At 38.6% G+C, this 17,334-nt stretch overlaps 3 protein-coding genes and 1 pseudogene across 4 annotated transcripts in view; all 4 read left to right on the top strand.

The window, feature by feature from the left end:
* The first annotated feature begins 6,877 nt into the window (after nt 1–6,877).
* Nucleotides 6,878–8,324, top strand: LOC311354572 (insulin-like). Its single transcript, XM_084474379.1, has 3 exons — nt 6,878–6,969; nt 7,282–7,466; nt 8,045–8,324. The coding sequence occupies exons 2-3, from the start codon at nt 7,283–7,285 to the stop codon at nt 8,200–8,202; spliced, it is 342 nt and encodes a 113-aa protein (XP_084330505.1). The 5' UTR covers nt 6,878–6,969; nt 7,282; the 3' UTR covers nt 8,203–8,324.
* Nucleotides 8,325–9,387: 1,063 nt separating this feature from the next.
* On the top strand, nt 9,388–11,183 carry LOC311354574 (insulin-like). Its single transcript, XM_084474380.1, has 3 exons — nt 9,388–9,519; nt 9,839–10,023; nt 10,973–11,183. Exons 2-3 carry the CDS (start codon nt 9,840–9,842, stop codon nt 11,053–11,055), a joined length of 267 nt encoding a protein of 88 aa, XP_084330506.1. The 5' UTR covers nt 9,388–9,519; nt 9,839; the 3' UTR covers nt 11,056–11,183.
* A 390-nt stretch (nt 11,184–11,573) lies between these two features.
* On the top strand, nt 11,574–13,162 carry LOC311354571 (insulin-like; annotated as a pseudogene). The gene is made up of 3 exons (XR_014684166.1): nt 11,574–12,099; nt 12,421–12,608; nt 12,884–13,162. The product of XR_014684166.1 is annotated as an insulin-like (transcript).
* Nucleotides 13,163–15,877: 2,715 nt separating this feature from the next.
* Nucleotides 15,878–17,334, top strand: part of nipal4 (NIPA like domain containing 4) — a gene marked incomplete at both ends in the record, with an annotated part of 7,777 nt that continues 6,320 nt past the window's right edge. The window contains 3 exons of the mRNA XM_084474374.1: nt 15,878–15,917; nt 16,595–16,708; nt 16,914–17,102. Of these exons, the coding sequence (XP_084330500.1) occupies nt 15,878–15,917; nt 16,595–16,708; nt 16,914–17,102 (343 nt within the window). The remainder of the gene's footprint in view (nt 15,918–16,594; nt 16,709–16,913; nt 17,103–17,334) is intronic.

Below are 17,334 nucleotides of genomic sequence, written 5' to 3'. Positions count from 1 at the left end.
AAAGCGCATCTAATGAATGGTAAAATGTAGCCTTACCTGGTAATAAAGTAAGACCAAACAGGAACAGCGATGCACTGAGGGCGCTCCACGGTTTCATGTCGCCGAGACGGAACAGGTGTATAATTATTTTTGACAGCCCGGGAGCTGGGACAGCTGAGAGAGGGTCAACCCTAACCCTACTACAGCGGCTCGATGGAAAGCTCAGAGAGGGATAACTACTACAGCGGCTCGATGGAAAGCTCAGAGAGGGATAACTACTACAGCGGCTCGATGGAAAGTGCGGATTTCACCCAAAGGGCGTGAGAGAGACACGGATAAATCGGGCGCGCGTGCTGGAGAGCGGGACAGAGAATGCTAGTAGCAGTCTGTGGGGCGGGCACTGATGCTAGAGGCGCGCTAGATGTTAACCTAAAAAACAACTGTGAATATGGCACAGTAATATAATAATAAATCACATTACCTGATCACATGCAATTTTCAATGTTAAAACAAGTCCAATAGACCTATAAAGACTCAATTAAAACTGTTAAAGGTAGACTAGACTACTTAAAGGTAGACTATGTAAGACTTCGGAATTCAAATATGTAAAAACGACTAGACCTATGTTAAATATTTTATTTTCTTGTGTACTAATAATCCCAAGTGTTTTCAACCTTTGATAAGGAAAATCCTACTTTTAAAATGGAAACGTCCCGGGCAATTTTGTCTCAATTTTTTGAGTCCTAACTTCGTAATTTCGCCTTAAGCACCAGCAGCCGGGAAATACACAGGACACATTGGGAATGAGGACGGAAGTCTGAGAACTAAATAGCTATCAAGGCGCCATTGGCACTGTTTGAGGCGCCAGGAGCAACGGTTCGATCATATGAACGTGGAGCCATTGGATCCACTTTCCCACTCCCGTGGTTTCACCTATCTCCTCACAATGGTGGACAGGACCACCAGGTGGCCATAGGTCGTGGCCTGTCACATTGACTTGATTCAACCATTTCAAACTTTATCACAACAGCTCAGCTATTCTACATTTTATCTCAAATGTATTCAAGCTTTATAATTTAAGCATTTTTTTTGACTCTACACTTTTACTACAACTTTTTTACATTTTTTAAATGGTGTGCTGCATGTCGACATTGTTTACTCCAATGAGGCATTCAACTTTTGAACTCTGTTCAAATGTTTTCCCTTGATTTAAGCTATTCAACATTTCTTTACGTCTAAAACTGTCGCTTTATTTAAAAATATTTTCAACCTCACTTTGCACTACAGCACTCACCGCATTTTCTGCAGGAAATGCATTTTGTAGTTAATGTTGTATTTCAATGTTCTACCCATAATGCATTGCAGAATGCAAGGAAATACAAGTATAGGTTGTAAAATTATCAGTAATAATAAGTTACTGTAGAATTGTACAGTATAAATTACAGCAATTTGGTACAAAACATATAACAAAGTCCTACATTTCTGTCCTTGCTTATGGACTGAGTCGTTTACACTAATAGGGTCTAAAAAATACGCCAATGAGCCTTGTACGTTAATAATTAAGATAATGGCAATTGCCTAATTCCTGTGTTACTGGAACCCTTGTGTGCTTACTATGAACACATAGGACAGGTAATTAACCTATCTGGCTGCTGACATGTGACTGCCCTACTGGGCCCACAGGAGAGAAAAAAACTTCACAGCAAGCAGAGCAATTATTCTTTTTACACATACTTTCTGTTAGCTGTGTGAAAGTATGTGCTTCATGTAACACAACCATATATGCTCTAATATTTTGCTCTTGGAAAGTTTTTTTTATACCAGACAGGATTTGAAACTCTTCCGGCTTTCTATGTCCAAACAAACATGCTTGGTGGGGCAACAAATCTAAAATAATGTCAGCGTAACTAAAACTTGAGGTTGAAGCTCTTATACGTTGGTAATTTTGTATCAATTATTTAGTACACAGAACAAAAGCCAAAGTTGGAGAACTCCACCCCCCAACCACTACCCACCAACCTCAAGGCCTCAGTAAAAATAAAAGGATCATAACATGTAGGCCAATAATAAATAATATACATGACTATCTCATAAGTGTGTAAGAAATGAACAAAGGCAAATTCTATCTTCTTTAAAAGAAAGTGAGGAGTATTGTGAACAAACTATCCATCTGGTTAGACCTACCATCAGGGAATTTAAGGCTTGGTCTGTGAGTGAAAATGAAAACTCAACTTCAACAATATGTATCTCAGTCTCTTATGTTGGTAATTAAACATGTTTACTAATATCAACACAGTATCATATAGATCGATTTTGTTTCACTTTATTGCAACATTTATTATGCCATACTTGTATCATTGCTTAGCACTCCTTATTTATTTATTGAACTGCATCCTCTCACATCAGACTCTGTATAATGGTTTTATCTAAATATACAGAAATCCAGTTATTATTTACTTATTATGATCTAAATTAAAGAACAATTGGAGATTATTGATTGTATATGACATTTGTATAAGCCATGTATTTCATTTTCTGTCGACAGAAAGTTCATTTTGCATATTTGCTGGCAAACACAGATCATGCCGTATATCCTCTCTAAGCGTCTGCAAGTATTGTTGGGTGGTTAACTTCTAAAGGATTTTCAAGGTTAATTGAGGAGGTTGGCGGCCATAGCAATTCCTTTTGTAAATTAAAGAGTTATAGTCAGGCGAACAGCCAGATTTTAGGCCCAGTGTGTGCCAACAATAAGATTGATGGATGGAGCCTATCTTTAATGAACAGGTACTGAGGAGTGGCAAGCACCATTCTAGTAACACTGCCAACCACACTGTTTGTATTCCAGCATGTTCTCAACATTAGAATATTATGGGCTGTTGGTATTCTGCAAGTTTCTCAACATTTTAATAGTATTGGCTGTTATAAGTTATATCATTTCCTATCAGAATATTCAAGTTTCATATGCATATATATGTTATACAAATGAATGCTAAAAGACACAGTGAGAAAAAAATCAGTGGCGGTGACGTTGCAGATTGCAAACAACTGAATCACTTAATCGTCTTGAATCTCATCTTATCGTTAAATAGTCATCTATGCCATTTTGTTTATTTAGAAAATAAGAGTACAATAAGAGTTGCCAGTCTCTGTCAACCAGTTTGTGAATGTTCCCTGTGCTTTGAACGCAGATGGCGTAGTGTGCCAGGTGTGTCTGGATGTGTGAAGCTCCGTTGAGCGGTTGATGTTGATTGCCGCGTCCAAGAAAGAGTAAAGCTTCTCAGACACATGTAACACAATGGTGTATGCCGCATTTCATATACAACATGGCACATTATAACAGTCGCACACGATGATGGTACTAAAAAAGTATGACAAAGTTGCCATGGGTCATTACCATGTGGACAACACTAGGCCAGCACTATTAAATCCAACTTCCAATAGGAAGACTGCCAAAACATTATATTCAGCCTCCAACCATGATTTACCTAGTATCTGCTACTTCAGAAATACCCAACATTTGAATACTGTTGACAAAATTTCAACTTGTCATTTTACATCGATGAACACAAATACAATGAGAATATAGCAAGGTTCTAACTAAAACTAGCTAACGGTATCACTCTGAAGTTTCTTTACACCTTCTCATTGGTGACTTGACAAACCCTGCTGTGGTAATTCCTGGGTTAAAGCTGTGGGAGACACAACTCCTATGTCAACTCCTTATATGCAGCTGCATTGCATTTCTCTCTAAAAATAAAAAAGCTAGGCTACATTAACTAACTTAAACCCATTGTAAACCAGCAAACAGATTATTTATTATTCATTAGATTCAAACATTGGTCCAAGGTGCTTCTATTCACCATATAAATCTGTGTTATAAGAAAACACCATGGATGTATAGAGATAGAAATGTGTTCCCCGAGAAGTTCACTTTTGTGAAAATAAAATACCTTTAAGTTCCAACATCAGGAGCATAAAAACACTGCCTCCATATATATTGTGTTTCCACTAGAGGGCGATAGTCTTCAAGTATTTGTCTCACTGCCAGCAGTCTAGAGGAGGGTTGACACTAGATGGGTCGTTTGTGAACGAATCAGTTCGATAGGCTCAATATGTTAATGTAAGTGTGAAGATATGCAAGAATGATATACATCTCTAGCTTATATGGCTTCCAACCATCAGTTAATTTACTTTTGCATTGGCTATTGGATGAAATAAATAAATAGAATCCAAGCTTATTATGCTATAATTCATACTGTAAAACTTGATATAGGCCTGTCTTTTACTTGATTGAATCATATACAACAGACTTTCTTTGCTTTTCACCAGTCTTTAGATTTGACATCAGATAAAATCATATTTTTTACTTGAAGGCATGACAACTACACACAAAGTCATCTTCTGTTTCAAAGCATTTACAGACAACACATTGAATACTGTTGACAAACTTTCAACATATTCACCATTTTACATCAATGAACACAAATACATTGTTGCAAGGTACAAACGTAAACTAGCTATGCGTATCAACCTGAAGTGTCATGGTCTTTACACCTTCTCATCGGTGACTGAACTTCAAACCATAGGTAATTCCTCTGGTTTCTGGGGTTAAAACAGTGGGAGGTTATGTTATATATACATATAACATATATATATATATATAACATAACACAAGGGGGTCGCCATCCCTCCGCTGCGCGTCGGGACGGACAACGCCCCTTAACTGTGGTATAATGACCGTATACCACAGCCTGTCGTGATCTATTGCTTAAATGAACTCGGTTAGACGTTCAGTATTCCTCCTTTTTGGTTATCTAATGTCAATATTGAGAGTCTTGTTGGACAATGTTTCACACATATTTCCCAGAGTGCCTCACGATATCCTTCATATTAGGAAAATAACAAGTTCAATATCAACATCAGCAATCTATCATTGTGCAATATTGTCTTTGCACCAACCCTCAGGCATGGTGCTCCGGCCAGCTACCTTAAATAGTCTCTCCACCCAACTGCTTTTTACTTTGTCGCCATTTCACCCACTTTCTCTTTCTTTGTCTCTCTCACACCCTCCTCTCCCATCCTCTTCCTCACATTACCTCAGCACTGTGTGTGAGGTAAATATAGATGATTTTGAAACATATTAGTTATTGCTTTAAATCATGTCTTGACGATTGATCACACCTGAAAATATTTATTCCAGGCGAGTGTATACAGTTTCTTCATGGAACTGGCCATGCATTGGTTCTACATAAAATTACACATTTCATATAACATCGCTTACATCATTATAATGCTAGTTCTATGATTATAATGCTAAAAATAATTGTAAAACTGTAGCCATGGAGATAACATGCTCCTTCCTTCTCGCAACTCTTAGCCCAAAGCTTTTTTCTTAAACACATTCTCTCAAGAGGTGTCCGTCCGTTCATGGTTATTGTAGAGACATGGCCTCCATGGAAGAGGAGCTCCTTGTGTCGTTGTAAAGGGTAATCTCAGGGTAATCTCTAACGAAAAACACAACAATTCTTATTTTCATGGGATTAGACACTAATTAAAACATACTTATGAATATTATATTGCTGCCAAGTTATTTTCCCGTAATGCCACCAAATCCTACAACTTTAAGCACTAGCATCAACAATGTGCAATGTGGTAAACTCCAACAAGTAACTATAACTGTTGTCAATCATGAGACATCAGGGCCTTTCTCAATCTGCGTTCTTCTGTAAGTTGTGTGTATAATACCTCGGTCACGAAAAGTGACCGAGTGTCCATATAGTACAAATAAGTTGCAATGCCTGTAATGTTAGGTAACTAATGTTGCCTAACATTATGATATTTTAGTGTGGTTTTCTAAAAAGATGCAGCCTAAAATAAAAAAAAATAAAAACACCCCCTGGGACCCTTTGAGAAGGGACACTTTGTTCATAAGGGACAATTAACCTAAAACTGTTTGTGTTTGATTGCTATAATACAACCACACCCCGAGTGCAGACCTGGTACATTAAATATGACATATGAAATTGATCACTAACACAGACACACGCAGACTGAATTCAATCGGTATGGTCTGCCTATGAGGTTAAAGCCAGAAAGCAGCATGCAAGGATGCTCTTGATCTGCACTGTGAACAAACAGGAGTGAGACCAAAGCTGTGGTGGTCAGCAGTCATTAGGGCAGGTTGGATGGTTCTGAGTGACTGAATTCTGAGTTTTCCTTGAAACACTGACCGCCACTTAGTAAAACAAACCAGCCTAATGAGCTGGAATAGGCAGATTGCCTCTAACTGCCTGGTACAACATCCCTTATTGGTACAATGATCACACGTGGAGCCGAACACCATGTATTCCATTCATCCTGCTCTAAACTCCTCTCTTGTTATATTTAAATACTAATATTAACAAATGGACAATCTTGAAATAATTCTATAAATTTGTATTTGTATGTATATGTATCTAGAAACTACAGAATTATGAGATTTTTATAAGGGAATAATGTGCAAGCCCAAACACGTAAGCACACTAGAAGGGACCTAACAGTTAAGTGACATTAGGATTACTTCTTATTACTTTCTTAAATAGAAGTTCACTTTTGCAGTAGTTATTTTAGCTGGGAATTTCTGAACCAGATATTTTCTGAACCAGATAATCATAGTTTATATGTATATTAACAAATAAACAATCTTGAAATAATTTTATTAATTTGTGGAATCTAGAAACTACCGAATTATTAGAGATTTTTTAAAGGGAATAATGTGCAATGCAAGCAAAAAAAAAATGCAGTGGGGTGCAAAGTTTCTGTAGGTTGGAGTTGTGACGTAAGTTTGGAGATGGGAGTGACCATGATAATCACCAGCTCTTGTGGTATAAAGTGAAAGGATTCCCTCAGTTCTTTCCTACAGCCAACAGTTCTAAACAGCTGAAGCAGAGAAGCATCTCATCCACCTTCTCCTCACATCTGACTACAGGTCACTTCTCCTTCAACCCTCAGGTATGGTGCTTCGGCCAGCTGTCAATTCTGTACCTCCTACCTTAAATAGTCTGTCTCTCCACCCAACTGCTTTTTACTTTGTCGCCATTTCACCCACTTTCTCTTTCTTTGTCTCTCTCACACCCTCCTCTCCCATCCTCTTCCTCACATTGTCTTATCTTTCTTGACTCTCTCAATCCTCGTCCTCAAGAACATGCTTTCTACTCCCCCTTCTTAACTTCCTTGACCTTGTTTTTGTCTCCTTGTTATTCTGTGCTCAATTTGTTTTACCCTGCATCCATATCCAATGTGTATGTGTGTTTGCACCATCAGTATGTCCCGGTTAACCCATGCTGGTTCCATCATGGTGGTGCTGCTGGCCTTGTCCTGTTCCAGTCTTGAGGCGATAGTTCCTCCACAACACCTCTGTGGCTCCCACCTGGTGGACGCCCTCTACCTGGTCTGTGGGGACAGGGGCTTCTTCTACAACTCCAAGAGAGCTGTGGACCCGATGCTGGGTGAGACACAGCACTAACTGATATACATAAATGTTCTCTGATGGGTACAATAGTGGCATAGCGGTAAAATATATTTGCTGTTATGCTGCTTTTCAACCGACAGTACCAGCTCGACTCGCCTTGACTTGGCCCACCTTTTTTTGCGTTTCCATTGGCAAAAAAGGAAGGTGGTACTTTTTTTAGTACCACCTTCCAGCCCTGTGTTTTTATGTGTCGCATGGATAAGTACGTCACTGCAGTTTCGCGCATGCGTGCTATGTGACGACCCGCCCACGTTGAAGAGGTTGTCTTCTACGACCCGCCCACGTTGAAGAGGTACTTTTTTTTCGATGGAAACGCGATGTGCCTGAAACCAAACCGAGTCGTGCCGAGTTAAGTCGTGGCGAGTCGAGCTGGTACTGTCGGTGGAAAAGCGGCACACGACACAAATTGAAGCCCTCATACAGGCTGTATGAGCGCTTAGGGGTGTTAAGATTTAGTGTCATTTGAATGTGGATCTGTGAACCTTGCTACTAAGAGTAATTTTGATGTTAAGTTTACATACAGCAAAGTAACTTATTTAATCATTTCCTTGGCAGGCTTTCTGTCTCCAATGGCGGGTGGAACAAGAGGGGATAAAGAGGTGGCTGAACTGGCCTTCAAGGACCAGATGGAGGAGCTGGAGAAGAGAGGCATCGTGGACCAGTGCTGCCACAGACCCTGCAACATCTTTGACCTCCAGAACTACTGCAACTAGAATAACTAATGTGTAACTTAGCACACCAATGAAGAGCTCCACCCGGTCTAGCTTGAATGTTCTTGAATTTTCTACTTTTGGATAATGTAGTTTGGCTAATAAATTATCTTTGCTATCTTGAATTACTGTTCTCTCACATCAAAAACACTTTGCTGTCTCCAAAAACACCACCTGCTGGGAATAGACTTAAATATAAATCAGTTTTGCAAGATGGAAAGTTCCATTCATCCATTCACAAACCAATAAAGCAGCTATCTATCTATGTGTATACCCAATTAATTTAATTAATGTGCAATGCTGGCAGTTAGTTAACCAAGTTGTTGCATAATGGGGTTACAGGTGTGATTCTTATCAAATCAACAGTTCACATAAACTGGTGAGCAACACTTTTAAATTTTTGACCTTTTTGTATGGTCCACGTGTGTGTTTTTTATTACTGAAATCATTCTTTGCATTCAGTGGGCTTTACTATGGAAAGACTCAATCTATGAGACAAAATTAACATGAAGCTGAGCTTAGCAACCAAAAAGGCAAATATCAAAAATGGAATACCAATATATCCCTGGTATATCCTTTGCAATGAACATATCCTTGTATTTTTTGAATTTGGCTATACCTTTTTTGTTTCCATGCTTGGGACACCTTTTATTAAATAAAGGCATGAAACACAGATTTAAAAAATAAATACATAATAAAAAAACTCCCAAAAATGGTCAGGCAAATCACATGCTTTAGTAACCTTGTGGCCATTTCAAAAAGAAGCAAAGCATAATGCCCTTTTCCAAATGTTTCCGAAGACATTAGAGGCTCATATATTTTCAACAATAATTCATTTTTATAGAATTATGTGAACTTGGTAATGAAAGAAAGGTTTACTTCTTGTAACTTTTTAAAAGAGAAGTTAACTTTTGCAGTAGTTATTTTAGCTGGGAATTTCTGGTTCTAGATAGAACCAGATAATCATATTTTTATATGTATAACAAATTAACAATCTTGAAATATTTAAATTAATTTGTAGAATCTAGAAACAAATTATGAGAGATTTTTCATAGGGAATAATAAACGTAAGCAAAAAAAAAATGCAGTGGGGTTCAAAGTTTCTGTAAATCACTCACATCTAGCAAACAGTCCTGTAGTGATGCAAGTTTGGAAATGGGCGTGACCATACATGATAATCACCAGCTTGTGTGGTATAAAGTGAAAGGATTCCCTCAGTTATTTCCCACAGCCAACAGTTCTAAACAGCTGAAGCAGAGAAGCATCCCATCCACCTTCTCCTCACATCTGACTACAGGTCACTTCTCCTCCAACCCTCAGGTATGGTGCTCCGGCCAGCTTCTCTGTCAATTCTGTACCTCCTACCTTAAATAGTCTGTCCCTCCACCCAACTACTTTTCACTTTGTCACCATTTCACCCACTTTCTCTTTCTTCGTCTCTCTCACACCCTCCTCTCCCATCCTCTTCCTCACATTGTCTTATGTTTCTGGGCTCTCTCAATCCATGTCCTCAAGAACATGCTTTCTGCTCCCTCTTCTTAACTTCCTTGACCTTGTTTTTGTTTCCTTGTTATTCTGTGTTCAATCTGTTTCACCCTGCATCCATATCCAATGACTATGTGTGTGTTTGCACCATCAGTATGTCCCGGTTACTCCACGCTGGTTCCATCATGGTGGTGCTGCTGGCCTTGTCCTGTTCCAGTCTTGAGGCGAGACCTCCTCGAGAACCCATCTGTGGCGTCAACCTGGTGGAAGCCCTCGTACTGGTCTGTGGGGACAGGGGCTTCTTCTACAACTCCAAGAGAGCTGTGGACCCGATGCTGGGTGAGACACAGCACTAACTGATATACATAAATGTTCTCTGATGGGTACAATAGTGGCATAGTGGTAAAATATATTTGCTCAATGTCATGAATCCTTACTTAGTGGTTATGATTAACTCAGGGACTCATGCTGTAGACTGTTTAATATTTCGGCTCTAAGTTATACTTGGACATTGCATACTGAGCTCGACATAACATGTGACTCCAACACATAGGTCAATAACCTTTTAACTACACATCCGAGAGGCTGTAGCACTCTCTAGTGGCTAACATAGAAATAGCCATATCAACTCACATAAACACTCAATATTGTATCAGTGAAGCACGAGGCATCCCGGCCCAAACACTTAAGCACACTAGAAGGGACCTAAAAGTTAAGTGACATTAAGGTTTACTTCTTATTACTTGCTTAATGAGAAGTGAACTGTTAGACACAAATTGAAGCCCTCATACAGGCTGTATGAGTACTTAGGAGTGTTAAGATTTAGTGTAATTTGATTGTTGATTTGTGAACCTTACTGGAAGAGTTTAAGACTTGCCCCAACTCTGACAGATTTTAAAACAAGACTGAAGACTTTTATGTTTGCTTTAGCTTTCTGCTAAATCTTAAATCTACAATGCTTCTATTTTTTATTTTATTAGTAACTTTGCCTTTATTTTCTCACTTTCTAAAATGCATTTTTTAAACTCTGCCTTTCTAAAATGTTTTTTTTTAAACTTTGCCTTTATTTTCTATCTATTTTACTTTTTACTTACCTATTATTTTCTTTTATTGTATGACAATGTTTATATGTGAAGCACTTTCAGTCTGCCTTGTGTATGAAAAGTGCTATATAAATAAAGTTACCTTGCCTTGCCTTGCCTTACTACTAAGAGTACTTTTGATGTTAAGTTTACATACAATAGAGTAACTTATTTAATCATTTTCTGCTGGTTGTGTCTCTTGGTAGGCTCTCTGGAGAAGAGAAACGTCGTGGAAGAGTGCTGCCATGGATCCTGCAACCTCTTTGACCTCGAGAAATACTGCCTCTAGAATAACTAATGTGTAACTTAGCACACCAATGAAGAGCTCCCCCCAGTCTAGCTTGAATGTTCTTGAATTTTCTACTTTTGGATAATAGTAGTTTGGCTAATAAATGAACTAACAGTTAATTAACAGTTCACATGAACTAGTGAGCAACACTTTTAAATTCTTGGCCTTTTTGTATGCTTCACGTGTGTGTGTGAAACAATATTAACATGAAGCTGAGCTTAGCAACCCAAAAGGCAAGTATCAAATGGAATACCAATATCTCTCCGGTATTGTTCTAGATTACTGTTCCACTAACATATCCTCCACATGAGTTGAATTTGGCTCTACCTTTTTTGTTTCCATGTTTGGGACACCTTTTATTAAATAAAGGCATCAAGCACAGATTTAAAAATCTATAAATAATAAAGTAACTCCCAAAAATGGTCAGGCAAATCACAGGCTTTAGTAAACTTGTAACCATTTGTATCAAAAAGAAGCAAAGCCTAATGCATTTTTCAGAATGTTTCCGAAGACATTAGAGGCTCATATTTTCTCAAAAGACAATCAATTTTTATAGAGTTATGTGAACTTGGTAATGAAAGAAAGGTTTACTTCTTATTACTTTTTTTTAAAGAGAAGTAAATTTTTGCAGTAGTTATTTCAGCAGGGAATTTCTGGTTCTAGATAGAACCAGATAATCATATTTTTATATGTATAATAACAAATTTACAATCTTGAAATAATTAAATAAATTTGTAGAATCTAGAAATTACCGAATTATAAGATCTTTTAAAGGGAACAATGTGCAACGCAAGCAAAAAAAAAGAATGCAGTGGGGTGCGAAATCTCTGTAAATCACTCACATCTAGCAAACACTCCTGTTGTGACGCAAGTATGGAAATGGGCGTGACCATACATGATAATCACCAGCTCTTGTGGTATAAAGTGAAAGGATTCCCTCAGTTCTTTCACACAGCCAACAGTTCTAAACAGCTGAAGCAGAGAAGCATCTCATCCACCTTCTCCTCACATCTGACTACAGGTCACTTCTCCTCCAACCCTCAGGTATGGTGCTGCGGCCAGCTTCTCTGTCAATTCTGTACCTCCTACCTTAAATAGTCTGTCTCTCCACCCAACTGCTTTGTACTTTGTCACCATCTCACCCACTTTCTCTTTCTTTGTCTCTCTTACACCCTCCTCTCCCATCCTCTTCCTCACATTGTCTTATGTTTCTGGGCTCTCTCAATCCTCGTCCTCAAGAACATGCTTTCTACTCCCCTTTCTTAACTTCCTTGACCTTGTTTTTGTCTCCTTGTTATTCTGTGCCCAATCTGTTTTACCCTGCATCCATATCCAATGTGTATGTGTCTGTGTTTGCACCATCAGTATGTCCCGGTTAACCCATGCTGGTTCCATCATGGTGGTGCTGCTGGCCTTGTCCTGTTCCAGTCTTGAGGCGATACCTCCTCCACACCAACACCTCTGTGGCTCCCACCTGGTGGACGCCCTCTACCTGGTCTGTGGGGACAGGGGCTTCTTCTACAACCCCAAGAGAGCTGTGGACCCGATGCTGGGTGAGACACAGCACTAACTGATATACATAAATGTTCTCTGATGGGTACAATAGTGGCATAGCGGTAAAATATATTTGCTCAATATTGTGTCAGTGAAGCACGAGGCATCCCGGCCCAAACACTTAAGCACACTAGGGACCTAAAAGTTAAGTGACATTAAGGTTTACTTCTTATAACTCGCTTAATGAGAAGTGAACTTTTAGACACAAATTGAAGTACTTTTGATGTTAAGTTTACATACAGTAGAGTAACTTATTTAATAATTTCCTTGGCAGGCTTTCTGTCTCCAATGGCGGGTGGAACAAGAGGGGATAAAGAGGTGGCTGAACTGGCCTTCAAGGACCAGATGGAGGAGCTGGAGAAGAGAGGCATCGTGGAAGAGTGCTGCCACAGACCCTGCAACATCTTTGACCTCCAGAACTACTGCAACTAGAATAACTAATGTGTAACTTAGCACACCAATGAAGAGCTCCCCCCAGTCTGCTTGAATGTTCTCGAATTTTCTACTTTTGGATAATGTAGTTTGGCTAATAAATTATCTTTGCTATCTTGAATTGCTGTTCTCTCGCATCAAAAAACATGTTGCTGTCTCCAAAAACACCACCTGCTGGGATTAGACTTAAATATAAATCAGTTTTGCAAGATACAAAAGCTCCATTCATCCATTCACAAACCAAAAAAGCAGCTATCTATCTATGTGTATACCCAATTAATTTAATTCATGCGCAATACTGGCGGTTAGTTAACCAAGTTGTTGCATAATGGGGTAAGGTGTGATTCTTATCAAATCTTAACAGTTCACAAAAACTGATGAGCAACACTTTTAAATTCTTGGCCTTTTTGTATGGTCCACGTGTGTGTTTTTTGATTATATTGAAATCATTCATTGCACCAGTGGGCTAGGACTATGGAAAGACTCAATCTGTAAAACAATATTAACATGAAGCTGAGCTTAGCAACCAAAAAGGCAAATATCAAATGGAATACCAATATCACCCTGGTATTGTTCTAGATTACTGTTCCACTAACATATCCTCCAAATGAGTTGAATTTGGCTTTACCTTTTTTGTTTCCATGCTTGGGACACCTTTTATTAAATAAAGGCATGAAGCCCTGATTTAAAAATAAATAAATAATAAAATAACTCCCAAAAATGGTCAGGCAAATCACAGGCTTTAGTAACCTTGTGACCATTTGTGTCAAAAAGAAGCAAAGCTTAATTAATTTTTCTGAATGTTTCTGAAGACATTAGAGGCTCATATTTTCCCAAAAGACAATTCATTTTAATCGAATTATGTGAACTTGGTAATGAAAGATACTAAAAAACAAACAGGATATAGAACAAAGTTCTGCCATTTTCCAAGTTAACAGTCACCTCAAGTGTCTCCTTGAGTGTGGTTAATATTAGGGCTGTTTTGTCAAAATTTGCTGGATTGAGAATTCAATTGTTGCATTAGTATCATTACTTAGATTAGATCAATGGAAATCGGAAACACTTACACGATGACTTCACACATCCAATTTTATGTTTGATCTGCTAATGAAGTAAAAGCCAGCATGCATGATGTATGGCTACTTCTAGATGTCACTTCAGGATTAACAGCAGTGAGACCAAAGGTGTTGTAGTCAGCAATCATTAGGGCAGGTTGGTTGGTTCTGACTAAACACCACTTAGTAAAACAAACAGATAGCCTCTAACTGCCTGGTACAGCATCCTCCATTGGACCGATGGAGAAAAAATAAATAAAAAAATAATAATCTTGATCTGAAAACGCACATCTGCTTATTGCCTTCCAAGTGATGAAATTGCAAAAGGCTTAGGTAAAAGTTCAAGGATGCAACAAATTAGTTAGTTACCCTGTATACTTATGTTTAACACAGCACACTTTTATGTGTGTGCACACTTCGTTTATCACGGCTTACTTAGTATACCATTGCACACTGGGTTTAACACACTTAGTTGTAGGCTAATGGAAAAGATAATAATAATATATCATAATAATAAATAAGAAAAACAATTGAGTCTGCTCAATACCAGGCACCAGAGATACGAAGGAACAGGCAATCTTAAATAAAGCAAATATTAATTGTAGACAATATATATATATATATATATATATATATATATATATATATATATATACATATATACATATATACATACATATATACATATATATATATATATATATAAACATTTTGGATGTTTTCCCATGACCTTTCTGAAAAAAAATCTATCCAGACGGAAATTGTTGGTCAAAGAGGCGAATATGCTCAGGATGTAAAACAAGGCTTGTACACCAAGTTTCAGAAATTTTCCATCAACATGGCGGCGGGGCCGTTTGACTTCGACAGATTTTGACATTGAATGATAGCGCCACCTATGGGCGATTGGTCCCATACTTTTTGAAGACCTACCGGCAATAGGTACAAATGTGGTAGACAAATTTGAAAACCGTTGCGCAAGTAGGCGCAGAGCTTTATTCATTACCATTCCGGAATAACAAAACCTAAACCCTACTGTGCAAAAAGTAAAGATCAACATTGCAGACAAAGCTCAAAATGAGTTTGTGGCAAATCAAACATTTGTTGTCTTCTAAATACAACCAAACTCACAGGAGCCCCCTGGTGACATTATGCTTTAATGTTCATTAGATTTCCTAGATATCCTTACAGAGACATTTCTTTCTTTCTTTTTTATAACCCATTTCTACCAAGTTAGGATGTATCTAATATAGGCCTCCCTGTTGCAAAGACTGAGCATGGTTCAACCTCTGTACAACAAAACAAAATACATAGGCCTATGCATATTCTTTGGAATAACGCAAAATAAAGTTGATTAGTAGACAATGTTATAAATGCGTATTTGAGATAGGGCATGTATTTTATTTCAAAATACAAAATCCAAGGGTTGTTGTTGACAATCCTAAAGCGGTCTCAACCTCAGATTATCATCGGTGGGCGGTGCTAGAAGGCTACACCTAGTAACCTGAGCGGGCCAGGTGCAATTGTTTATACTCAGCCAGTTCTTTGTGTACGAATGAGGTGTGCGGCAACTATATTCACTGAACTGTAGCCCGGTCGATACCACTTAATGAACTCGGGTAAGAAACATTGTTGTCATCTGTTGTTTAGGAAAATGCTTTCTTTGGAGTACCTGGACGTAGTCTACAACCGTAGCTGTTAAGTATTCCGAGGATGTAAAGTGGATTTGGGATTCCCTGTCTGTCGTTCCATTGCTTATCGAGGAGGCGGATGATACCGACAAGATGCAATACATCCACTTAGCTAAAGACATGTGCAGCAATGGTAGGTAAACACTTCCCGCAGGTTTTTGACTTTGTTGCATAAGTAGCCTAACTTTTTTTTAATTACATTTTGGTTGTGGTTTCTATCAAATTTAGATAATATTTTTTCTATAAATTCAAAACTTTTAGGCTATATATAGGCCTACATATCGAAATTGAAAATAATATATAACTTCAATTTCACTTCAATTTTATGCATGTGTCTCTGCTAAATGGATAGCCTAATACCATCTATGCTACAACCAATGATTTCGCCAACAAACCAACTCCAAAAGTCTTTCTATTTTTCTTACTGAGATGGTGGTTGTCTTCATTAATCATTTTAGACTTTAGAAAGCATTCTGTGATTGTACGTTTGTTGTTAATTAGTTATTGCTATTATTATTCTTTTTAGTGTTGTTATTATTATTGATTGTAATATGTGACATTTGAAAACAATAGTTGAATGTCCCCTTGGCTTCATTCTCTCATCATTTGAGATAGTTGTGGGACTGGTTGTGCCTGTTCAGGCCCCATTGTTTGTATAGTTAATACAGACAATGCACACACACACACACACACACACACACACACACACACACACACATTTGTGTAGATACTGTCTGAAAGGGCTCCTTTTAACCTGGAAGTTTACACCGAGGGGAAACAGGGCAGTTATTCGTCATTTGTAAATTCCAGGTTCTGTGGTGGCCCTGCAGTGTGGCTCCCTGACAGCAGAGTGTGTGGTCCGGACCGGGTCTTTTCTCTCGGCCACCTACGCAATGGCATCCTACAACACCACTCACGCGGCAGGTATGTAGCGGTTGACAACCAGCCAAAAGCTGTCTGGAGACTGAAATGGCTCAGAGAACGTAGTACGTAGTTTATATGTTTGCGTGACAAATCTTGTGGTAACCTAGGAGGAAAACGGATGAAAATAACAATAATCAAGATAACCAGGAGGAAATGCATTGTAAACTTTACTAAGGATACATTTGAACTCTACGTGTTTCTCCAGGTTCACTGACCAACTCAACAGAATCCCACAATTCAGCACAGTTGATGGGCGACTCAGTTCAAGTCTCCAGCTACCACCTGTCACTGGGTGTAATCCTGGCAATCTTTTCGGCCTTCTTGATTGGTTCAAGTGTGATTGTCAAGAAGAAAGCCCTTCTGCAATTGGCCAGACAGGGCCATACCAGAGCAGGTGGGCAAAGCTTGCTGTCAGATTGTCTGTCTGCCTATCTGCCTATCCTCCTCGCCGTGTGTCTCTCTGCTTCTCTGTCCGTCTGTCTATTAACCATTTACCAGACATTAAGTTTTGTATTCTTTAGAAAAACAGGTACAGGGGGGCAGTTTGCACGCTAGCTTGTGTTTGCATAGATATCACATGGGGGTGCTAGGGAGTGGAACAGCGTAAACATTCAAAGAGACTGATA

This window comes from Micromesistius poutassou (assembly GCF_964030765.1).
Source record: "Micromesistius poutassou genome assembly, chromosome: 10".
Taxonomy (NCBI): domain Eukaryota; kingdom Metazoa; phylum Chordata; class Actinopteri; order Gadiformes; family Gadidae; genus Micromesistius; species Micromesistius poutassou.
This window is presented reverse-complemented; position numbering and strand designations above follow the sequence as displayed.

Coding starts and splice junctions, on each gene's coding strand:
- LOC311354574 (XM_084474380.1), top strand. CDS start 9,840: ATGTCCCGGTTACTCCACGCTGGTTCCATCATGGTGGTGCTGCTGGCC. Junction 10,024..10,972: donor AGCTGTGGACCCGATGCTGG/GTGAGACACAGC, acceptor GTCTCTTGGTAG/GCTCTCTGGAGAAGAGAAAC.
- LOC311354572 (XM_084474379.1), top strand. CDS start 7,283: ATGTCCCGGTTAACCCATGCTGGTTCCATCATGGTGGTGCTGCTGGCC. Junction 7,467..8,044: donor AGCTGTGGACCCGATGCTGG/GTGAGACACAGC, acceptor TTTCCTTGGCAG/GCTTTCTGTCTCCAATGGCG.